Raw genomic sequence first — 11,760 nt, forward strand, 5'->3', positions numbered from 1 at the left:
AAAAATCTGCAGGTATGTATTCAAAAAAGAATTAAAAATATCATTCGCATCTTTGTTGGTGTTATCAAATATGGTTTGTCATAGCTCCTCACTCAGCTTATCTTTAAATTCCATTATAGAGTATGAGTCAGTTTTCCTTATATTTCTAACATCTGGGCATCGTGATCTGATAAGCCGTTTGATAATGAGGAGGTTACAAAGTTTACAAATTTGGTAGAATCAAGGAAAATATTATCAATGGTAGTTTTTGAATTGCTAGTAATTCTTGTGGGAAAATGAATTATACTTACAAGATTGTATGAATTTAATAAATTATTTAATTCATTTTTCTCTTTAGATTCATTAAGGTAGTTTATATTTATATCCCCACAGATTATTAGATGGATACCTGATTTGTAAACTTTTTTAAGAATATTTTCTAAGCCATTTAAAAAGCACTGGAAATTTCCACTAGGTGATCTATACACAGTAATAATACAAACATTTATGGATGATAATTTCAATTTTAAAGCACATGCTTCTAGATCCTTTTCTTTACAATGTCTTGCTATATTTATTACTGAGAAGGAAAACCGCTTATGAATATACATACATACTCCTCCTTTATGGAAGGATTGTCTGCAAAATTCAGTACCAAGATTATACTCCTCCGGTGAAATAAGCTGAATTTGTAATGAACTTAAATGATGTTCAGATATACACAAGATATCTGGTAAATCTGGATGCAAGGAAGCCAGTAACTCATCGATTTTAAATTCTAGACCACAAATGTTTTGATGATAAATTTTTAAAAATAGTTTAGGGTTTTCGCTGTTTACTAATGAATTGATTTTTCCATCTTGGGTAATTTCTGAACAATCATTAGTTTGTGTGACAAACTTATTAGAATTATTGCTACCATTCTGGTTTACATTGACCATAAAAAATCATTGTTTTGCAGATGTTGAGTTTTTTATCCTGTTTGATTGACGAGTTGATCCAAATTTAGGCATCACCTTAACTGATTTTTCGTTATTTATTTTACCATTTAAGCCCTGAGTTACTTTGAGTTCAGAGACATCCGTCTTTTCTATGTTCTTAGACCTACTATTTCCTTTGTCGCCTATCTCCAGAGGTGAAGATCTGATTAGTTCCGTTAAATTCAAAATTTCACATGTCGTGAAGTAACAGGTGAAATTGAGTGCACTACAAGGTGGCAACTGTATACATATCATGGATGAAAATCAGTGCAACAGGATGCTAAAATACAACATTATAAACAAGACACATTAGTAGAAGCTTGGCTATTTCCAGTCATGTTTTTTATAATTTTCCAGGTTGTTTTTGTTTTATTAGTGGAAGTTCTTATGACTTTGTTCAGATATAACTTTTTTGCTGTTGAGATAACTCTACTTATTCATGAAATAAGTGGAAAATTAATTCTTTAAAGGGGGTGGGATTTTATGCTGCTTTTGCATGGCTAATTTGCATGATTGAATTGGATTTTTTGGGCTAATTAGCAAGGCAGAAAGGCAGAATGGACCATGAATTGTAAGAAGAGGCAAATCGGGGTTAGTGGTGTTCGGAGTAAGAGTTGAATGTTTTATTTGCTCAGAACTGCTGTATTAACTTGAGCTGCCCTAATGTTAGTTTAGGTTTTGGGTTAGAGTAGTCAAAGTTATACATTTTTTTTTATGTGGAATATATTGTTATATTTCATTGAATACTAGGAGGACACAACATATGATTCTTAACCAGTTTGATTGAAATAGAGCACATTGCATTGCACAGCCAGAGTTAGTAAGTAAATGTTCAATTAAAGAATGTTTACAGAAAGCAGACTAGTTGATCACGGAATATTTCAAGAAATTTGCCATCTTCCAGCCTTTATGACTGAATATCTCTTTGTGTTTCTTCTGCATAATAGGGCAGCAGATTGTTTTGGGTGCTCAGCGAATTATGAGAGAATTGCATACCTCTGAATTCTTGGACATGACTGCAGTATATTTGGTGCAACATCCCATAATGGCACTCTTCCTTATTTCTGTGGCATTATGTTGTGGAATTCCAGTTTTGATGTTTGTTCTATTTGCTGTTCTGACAGTGGTTCTTACATTTGCTGGATTTATTGTTGTTGAAGGTTGGTAAACATCATATATACCTTTAAATATGAATTCTGCATGTCTCTTCCTATGTGACATGTGTTTGCCTATGATTTCATCAAATCTCAAGGTGATACATGAAGGTCACTCCTAAAGTAATTCTTATGATTTTTTTATGATTTATTAGAATTAAAAGCATGTACACATTTACAGTTAGCAAAACATATGTGAAGACATTCACACATTTTTCCAGACTTAACTACAGTTCACATAATTGTGTTAACATGAAGGGAGTGGCATTATACCATCATGAAAGAAAGGTTCATTTTTATGATGTGACCATCTTTGATACAACATTTTCCATCATCATCAGATTCAAAGTTATGCTCCTAATAGAAGGCTAAGCAAGTAAAAGGTATAACTACATACTGTAAGTATGAGATGCTATCAGAAAGTTCCTGGACTGTGTTAAAAAAAGAAAGAATGCTTGCTTAACTTACTGAATTTTGGCAGCCATCTCCTTCAAAATTGTTCCCTTGGAAACGTACACAGCAATCCCATTGTTTTTTTTTCACACTTCAGAAGCACCATGGAAGTCATTTTCCTTAATTGATGTTCAGTACAATTTGCAATTCCCTTTGGATGTCAGACACTGTTTCAAAACATCCCTTCAGTTTCATTTTCAATTTGGGAGACAAAGCAAAATCACAGGGGACTGAGTCCAGAAAGTATGGAGGATGGGGGAAGATAATCATGTTGTTAGTTACAAACTCTGTGGATTTCAGGGACATGTGGGCAGGCTTATTGTCTTGATGAAGAAGCATTGCAACACATGTTCAAGTTTTCTTTTAAAATCTGGCAAATTCCATAACTGATCCCAACTGTGTCTGCAAGCTCACGGATTGTTCGACAGTGGTCTTCGTGGATGAGTTTTAGAATTTTTTCAACATTTTCTGTCATTTTGCTGATGCTTGGTCACCCTGAGCATTCATCATTCTCAGCTGACACTTGACCAGCCTTAAAATATGAATGCCATTCAAAAACTGCTTTCCAGCTTAAAGAATGTTCACCAAAAGGCTCATGAAGCATTTCAGGGGTTTCGGTAGCGGACTTACAGAGCTTCACACAAAACTTGATGCAGACCCATTGCTCGATTTTGCCATCCATCACAGACAGAACAAAACATGAATTCGAAAAAGCACTCATGTTAAAGCAGTGCATGTTCATGGTGCACTGTCACATGGCAGACTAATGCAATAGGCTTGTGAAAGTGTGATCTTGGCCTCTCCCCTCATTGTCTTTCACTGAGGCAGTTACAACAATAAGAGTCGGGGAACTTTCCTTTTCATGAATGTGTGGGGTCCATCTGTCATACTGTGCCATGGTATACTTACTGTGTACTGTAAGGACAATGGGCCACTGTAGGTCGTGGTGCAAGGACCAAGAAGGCCTACCCCTCATACATTCATTCATACTGTGTACTGTTGTAAATTGGTGAAGTGTGTCACATTCAGACTGCATTTGATATGTGAAATTGTGTGAAAATGTGATGTAAGAAAGAATGGCACAGGGAAACATTTAACTTTCATAATAAAGAAGTTAAGTGTGATGGAAATGTTATGCATTATACATGGCAAATGTCTGATTCATTGTCCCACATGCAACATGTGCTTCTGAAACTTATTTAAAAGTTTCTTACATACATGCAGTACATCTTTTAAACCTTATTTAAAAGCTTCTGCATATCACACACTACATATTTTGACTAACATTGTTCATCATCAAGTATTTAAAATTGGAAACTGCTGTACCTTTATTTTGCAATTCTAGACACACAACACAACAGCACAGCAGTTTCCACCAAACAATTTTAAACATGATGGTGACAAATATCAGTCAAAACATGTAGTGTGCAATGTACAGAAGCTTTTAAATAAGGTTTAAATGGCGCATTATGTGTATGTAAGAAATCTAAATGATTTTCAGAAACATGCATTGCACATGAGACAGTGAATGAGAGACATTTGTTGAATAATAAATTATGTGCAACAGGATGCTGCAATATAATATTGTTGTATACAGATACAATATAAGTGAACTATATCTCATTGTTGTTACTTTCACTTTTATGGCCAACTGTCACAAGGGTTGTGGACATAAAGGGCATTCAATCATCGAGGAAACCTGGCAAGAGCGCTGAGCGGGCACGACATTCCTTACAGATTACTGCTGTAACTACCGATAGCAGAATGAGTCATTAGTGCTGTTAAACACACGCTGTCAGGCGGTCTGATCTTGTCACTGCAGTAAGTCACATTAATAGTCAATGTTAGAGATGTCAATAGGTGGTCGATGTTTATACTATTGAACAGCGTGTGTTTATTGTCAAAACTTTTGCAAGGAAAAAACTTACAGAAAATGTATCCATAAGTTTTGTTGTAAATATCCTGATTTGCCAGTTCCCACAAAGTTGTGTGTATCCAAACTTGTGAAAAAGTGGCAGGCCACAGGTTCAATGTGTGACATAAGGAAGCAATCGAAGAGGATTGTGCTGACTGAAGATAGTGGGATATTGAAGCACGACTACAAATCAGTCCTCAAAAATCGAAAACCGGCGTTTCACTAGGATCTGCTTTCACAGCCACTAAATTAATCATATTTTCCCATATAAAATAACAGTTGTGCATTAGCTGAAACAACCATATTATGCAACAAGAATTCGTTTTTGCAACTGGCTCTTGCAAAATGTGCACAATAGAATCGTGGACCCACAGCTTCTGTTCATGACTGATGAAGCATGGTTTCATGCAGTGGCATGCAGTACTATTTTTTGTAAGGGAAGCAGTGGTATCTAATAAACGAACTGATAGCAATCAGCTCACCAAAATTTACGTCACTCATTGAGTCAGTAAGGTCATTTTGTATTCTGTTCAATAAACCTGGAAGTACTGTACTGTTCTCAAGGTGAACATTGAGTTTATGATCATATTTCCTCAACAAGTGAACTAATTCCATATAATTACCTTGGTCGATAGAATCCACGCTTTCGTCATGACCACGGAGGGCAAGTTGCCTCTTTCCTAAATGGCAGATATCAATCAAGCATTTCATTATTTCTCTATGTAGTATCGTCAGGTGCTTTTGATTGTCAAGTTGACAGTCAATTCGAGATTTCCCAAAAATAACAAGTTGCATTGTTGAAATAACGTGAGTCTGAGAGTTCGCATGTCATTTCAATGCTTTATGATGATTGTTGATATCACCAAACCCAGTCTTGTTCCATACATTTTTTCAATGAGAAACAGTAGGCGTGGCCAACAAAACAATTTTCCTATAGTACTGCAACTGGATAGCCACTCTGGCTTAGAATACTGTTCCAAGTTAAATTTCCGCACACATAATTTGGTTTGTGCTTTAAGTTCTGGCAACTCGCATGTCAATCATCCTCTTTCTATAATTATTTTCTTTTCAGAAAAGTCTCTGCTATTAAACTCCCGTTTTAAAAGGCTTTCAATTGCACAGTCACAGTCGCATTGTCTGCCAGCATTCATTTTAGCTGTGACCTGTGTGTGTAGTCTAATCATGCCCCTGCCCTTGTACCACAATATCACACTTGCTTCCCTTAAACACAGATAGCTTCTTTCTGATGCGTCAAAATACAATCACAAATACAATCTTATGCCATCTAAATATACACTTACAATATTTTAATAAAACTTAATGTTACCTATAACACCCAACAAGACTGAAATCACACATACACAGTTAATTTTCACATAACCATCGAAAGAACACATTCCTTCACTGGCCTAGCCAGCAAACCAAAATTTGCATCCCTTGGCCCCTTCGGATTAGACGAATTATTACAAAGATTAACAAAAGGAAACTTGGTCCGTCCCACCAATCATGGGAAGGAAGAAGGAGGAGGCATGTGACCTTGAGCAGGAACACGTACTAAATGACAATATTCACATCCTTATTATTCAAATTGAATTATTTACTCGTATATGACTTCTTTTCTTTTTGTTCCTTAACTATGGAAGCAATGCTTCCCTTGCTTCCATGCACAGTACGCCACTGGTTTCACATTAGTGGTCATGTCAGTGCACAAAATGGAAGAGTATGGAGCAATGAAAATCCTCATGCTATACAGCAAGTGCCATTACATAGCGAAAAGGTGGGGGTGTGGTGTGCTGTAAGTCCGCAGCAAATCATTGGCCCCTTATTTTTCCACAAAATGTGAACTCTGACCACCACGTTAATGACATCCTGAATCCATTCTTCAGTCAGCTGACTGCTGAAGAAAGACAATATGGGTATTTTCAGCAAGACAACGCTACAGCACATATGGCAAATGCAACCATGGTCGCAATACAGGAAGTGTTTAAAGACAGGTGACTGTGGCCTCTCAGATCCCCAGATCTCGGTTTCTGCAATTTTTATCTTTGGGGAAACCTAAAGGGAAAAATCTACAAGAATAATCCTCGCACCACTGAAGCTCTGCAGAATGAAGTAACACACGTAATTGGTTCAGTTACCATGGACCAACTTCAGAAAGTGTCACATAATTTATTTATGCGATGTGAGGCATGTTCGCAAGCAGAAGGGGGTCACTTTCAGCACCTGTTATAAAGCGTGGTAAGTTTGTACAGAAACTGATGTAAGGGAATCAGTGACACGACGGCACTCTCACTAGCTGGAAGGGGCATAGTAGTCGCAGACAAACTTTCCATCCACTGTACATTAGGGAGAGTGCACGTGTTCATCAGCGCTAATGACTCATTCCAATATTGACAGTTACAGCAGCAATCTGTGAGGAATGTTGTGCCCGCTCAGCACTGTTGCCAGGTTTTCTCGATGATTGAGCGCCCTTTATTATGTTTCTTATATTGGTGCCATTGGTTTGATTTTTGGTTTGGTTAATGATTTAGATACTATTTCTCTGCTGTGATGTAATGACATGTAGCCTATATGATGTTGCATTCCAGAAGACAGTAATCTTAATATTCACTGTCATGAAACCTTAGATATCACGTACTTACTTACTTACTCAGCGGCCTCCATAGTCTAGAGGTAACGTTCCCACCTTATGACTCGTAGTACGCGGGTTCAAATACCCGGCGGAGGTCGTTGAATTTTTAAGGGCAGAAGAATTCAGGGAACAAGTCCTCTGGGAGGGACATTAAGCCGTGGGTCCCGTGTCGTAGCTTTACGGCACGTAAAAGAACCTCATATCTCCAAAGGAGGTCACTGAGCCAAATTAGCGGACGTTTCCCGCCCAACAGCAGTCTCTAATACCTCTGGTAGATAGGGGAAGCATTATAGATACCTCTCAGCTAGTAGAGCCGGCCTCGCTGGCTGGGCGGGACTGATGGTAAGCACCAGTACCGGTAGGATATAGAGACTGGTAGAAATGATAGAGGGAAGCACAATGGACCAATACAGGTCTCAGTGCATGGGGAAACCCACCCTCTCCAATAACTAACTACTTACTTACTCATGGAGCTGAGCCCTTCTTGAGGAGCCACCAATTCTGCAGCTACTCAAGAATTTCCCAGCATTTTATGGAACCCAAAGGTTCATCACCATGTTCACAAGAGCCCTCCACTGGTCCCTATCCTGAGCCAGATCTATCCAATCCATACCATCCCATCCTATCTCTCTTAAGATCCATTCTAATATTGTCCACCCACCTACGCCTTGGTCTTCCATGTGGTCTCTTTCCTTCTGGCTTTCCCACCAATATCCTATACGCATTCCTCGTCTCCCCCATTCGTGCTACATGACCTGCCCACCTCATCCTCCTCAACTTGAGCATTCTAATTATACTTGGAGAAGAGTACAATTTATGAAGCTCCTCCTCATGCAGTTTTCTCCAACCTCCTGTGACTTCATCTCTCTCTGGTCCAAATATTCTCAACACCCTGTTCTCAAACACCCTCAGTCTATGTTCCTCCCTTAATGTCAGAGACCAAGTTTCACACCCATACAGAACCACAGGCAAAATTATAGTTTTTTATATTCTAATTGTTATGTTTTTGGACAACAGATGAGAAGACAAAAGGTTCTGGACTGAATGGTAGCAAACATTACCCGAGTTCAGTCGCCTCTTAATTTCCTCCTGAATCAGGTTTTGATCTGTTATCGTTGTTCCCAAATGTCTGAACTGTGCCACATTTTCAAAACACATGTTTCCTATCTTTATATCATGATTTTGCCCTGCATTTTGGTGACGAGACAGTAACATATACTTAGTTTTCTCTGTGTTTACTTCTAGACGAACCTCTTTACTTGCGTCATTAAAGTTTGCGTGTTTTTCTTTATGGTATCTACATTATCACCCAGTAGATTCACATCATCAGCGTAGACCAACAGCTGATGTGTCCTGTTTAGTTTCAGTTCCACCTGGCTTCCCTGGACCTTCGTAATTGCATATTCTAAGGCAAAGTTGAAAAGGAGTGGCGATAAAGTATTTCCTTGTTTTAGACCATTCTGGATAGGAAATTTATCAGACAAATGTTTACCTACACGGACTTTATTATACATTTTGTTTAAACACATTTTAATCAACCTAACTAGTTTCGTGGGTATCCCAAACCCTATCAGAATATTGTACAATACCCTTAGATATCACATACTTGGTTAAATTGATTGACTGCATAGTATGAAATATCAGGATAACTGTGAATGTTGGATTATTTCTGAAAGATGCAGAAGTGGTCTTGGCCAATTTTATGGTACTATCCTATCAGTTGTGTGGAAGAACTGACAGAAATCTAAGCAAGGATGCCTGGTCTCTGAGCTGTTATTGCAAACTGTAACCCCTTGAATATGAAGTAGGAGTCATATCAATACACTGTAGTATTTGGTGGCATCTCTGGTCTGTAATATGTACCATTCAGCAAAATCAGTACAGTTATTAGTTAATTTTTTATGGACAGTATTGAGCTTCTGCTCCATGCACAATAGGGATGTAGGGCCTTAAGTATGTACTTTTTCATACAATGTATGGGACATGTTACAAATTATGTACCTGTTGTGTGTTGTGTCATCTTATAGGAACTATTTTGACGGTGGGCTCAGTATTGCTGTGTGGATTCCTGTTGGGCATGCTTGTTGTGATGCTGACATTGGCTGCTACAGTAGGAGTTGCATACTTTGGCTTTATGGAAATCTATGGATTGTTGCACAGTCATCCAGAAAACAGCCCAGTATCACATTACTTGTCAAGTACTGTATTGAAACCAGACTATTCAGTCTGTCCCCAGAGAAGTCCGATGAATGTGAGCCAGCAACAGCATGATAATCATCATGAAGATTAGGTTCTACTCTTATAACACAATTCGAGTTAACATAGTCTTTCAATAGTTGAGAGAAGTAAAATGTGTGATCTTACAGCTGTAATTAACCTGTTATTGAAATTACTCTGTTTAAAGTGACTTTTATATACATTGAAGCTGATTATAGTGAGGAAATAGGCTGATGTTTGACATGCTGTATACTGAACATTTTCACCCTTGAATAGTATCAGAACTAATTCTCCTCTGTTATTTATTTTTCCAAACAGTATTTTATGCATATTTCAGGCTTTCACACAGTTCAATACTAATGTGGATTCTGTTTCTGGGTGATGGCACTCTGTGAATGTAGGCTGTTTTACCAACATTTCAGAGCTCCTTACTGTGTCCAGCTTCAAAGCAAAGTGACAATGCAATGGCATCTGTCTGTATAATATTGTAAATATCAGTTACTAAGTCTGTTATAAATATCTTCATTTTGAAGATGGAGACAGTGAAGATTTCCAAAATGTTAGCAGTACTTTTATCCACATTGTGTTGCTGTCACAAAAAGGATGCACATCGGAAATAATTGATAAGCCATTCTTGATGAAGTAATTGCACTGATTGATTACTGGATATCTAAATCCACTTATTCAAAAACCAAGACAGATAATATCAATTATTGTGATGGCCAGATTAATCATCATATTTTCCGGGGTTACAGATTCCAGTCCTGAATAAACCATTCATATTTATGCATATTTTTATGGTGTTTCATTTTAACAGTCCTTACCTGTCTAGTAATGCATGATTGATGTAATTGTAAAATTGAAGCTCCCTGAAGATTTGTGTGTTTCAGATTTATATGCTTTTTTCTTCTATGGCGCAACAGCCCGATGTCAGGCCTTGGCCTCCCTTATCAAGCCCCTCAAATCCTCTCTATCCTCTGCTGCTCTCTTCCAGTTCCTTATGTCCTTTAACTTCTTTGCATCTTCTTCCACCACATCAATCCATCTAGTTCTTGGTTTCCCAGCACGTGTCCTACCACCTGTTGTACTGTATAATATTTTCTTTGGGATATGCTCCTTATCCATTCTCTGTACATGCCCAGCCCATTGCAGTTTTTTAAGCTTTATCGTCACTGAGATCTCTGGCTCCTTATATAATTTGTATAACTCTTTATTATATCTTATTCTTCATATCCCATTCTCTTTTATTGGTCCATAAATTCGTCTTAGGATTTTCCTCTCGAAAGAATTGATGACCGATTCCTCTTTCTTGTTTAGCGTCCAACTCTCACATCCATAATAAAGCACCGGTCTTCAGATTTATGTACAGCCAGGTTTAATTGAGAATACCTGTTCCTTTCTATGCACTTCTGACATAATAGTTGTATCCCCACAATGGAAGGAGAATAACTGTGTAAATGTTACAGTAGCATGATACAGCAATATGGTGATACATATGCATAGCTTCTCTGTATAGATCTCTCTGAATTAAAATTGTATTTATATATGTTTGAATAACATTACATGTATTTGTATTCATCTTCAGAGAAATCATTTATAATGTACTAGCTGTACCCGGCCACGCGTTGCTGTGGCAGATCGAGTGAATTCAAAAATTCTGTTAGATAATTAACCGCTTCCACAACAGTGTCGACGGACTTGTATGTGACTGCCTCGCAGTGAATGTTAGACTGAATGATATTGTTAAGTTCGTAGACGTCTTTGTTCTTGGCCGCAAGAATAGCTCGTTCACTCTGCCAATCATGATTCTTATAATTGGTTTGAATATTGGGAAATACTTTTTCAACCAATTCTTCTTTTGACGTCACTAAATTGCAGAAGTTATGAGGCAACAAAATTCGTCCTGAGGTCAGATCAACCGGCTCCTTTCCGTTCCCAATTTCCAGCAATTGATGTGAGAATATCTCAGCTGATCGATCGTCTTGCAGCTGGACATGCATATTTGTAGTTAATTTTAACATCTTTACATGTCGCCACAAAGTAGAGTATTTCAGGCAAACATTTATTTCGTCCGCTGGTGTTGATCGAGGAATTACAGGTAATGTTTGCCTGAAATCTCCTGCAAGTAATATTAATGCGCTCCCAAATGGTCTGATGTTTCCACACAAATCTTGCAATGATCAATGAAGAGCCTCGAGCGATTTTTTTTTGCGCCATTGTGCATTCATCCCAAACAATAAGTTTGCGTTTCTGCAATACCCTTCCCATGTCTGATGCTTGGGAAATGTTGCAGGTGGGAGTTTCAATGAATTGCATGTTCAATGGCAATTTCAAAGCAGAATGAGCAGTTCTTCCACCCGGTAGCAATGTCGCAGCCATTCCGGACGACGCAAGAGCTAAGGCTATGTCATTTTGGGATCAAATTGCTGC

The 11,760-nt window shown here is 37.9% G+C and overlaps 1 protein-coding gene across 4 annotated transcripts in view; it reads left to right on the forward strand.

Moving 5' to 3' along the window:
- LOC111865429 overlaps nt 1-10,122 on the forward strand; it is a 21,043-nt gene extending 10,921 nt beyond the window's left edge. For all 4 annotated transcript variants that reach the window (XM_023853462.2, XM_023853461.2, XM_023853460.2 and 1 more), the window contains exons 4-5: nt 1,907-2,119; nt 9,141-10,122. In XM_023853462.2, the coding sequence (XP_023709230.1) occupies nt 1,907-2,119; nt 9,141-9,403 (476 nt within the window). In that variant the 3' untranslated portion in view covers nt 9,404-10,122. The remainder of the gene's footprint in view (nt 1-1,906; nt 2,120-9,140) is intronic.
- The last annotated feature ends 1,638 nt before the right edge of the window (nt 10,123-11,760 follow it).

This window comes from Cryptotermes secundus, unplaced genomic scaffold, assembly GCF_002891405.2.
Source record: "Cryptotermes secundus unplaced genomic scaffold, Csec_1.0 scaffold343, whole genome shotgun sequence".
Classification (NCBI taxonomy): domain Eukaryota; kingdom Metazoa; phylum Arthropoda; class Insecta; order Blattodea; family Kalotermitidae; genus Cryptotermes; species Cryptotermes secundus.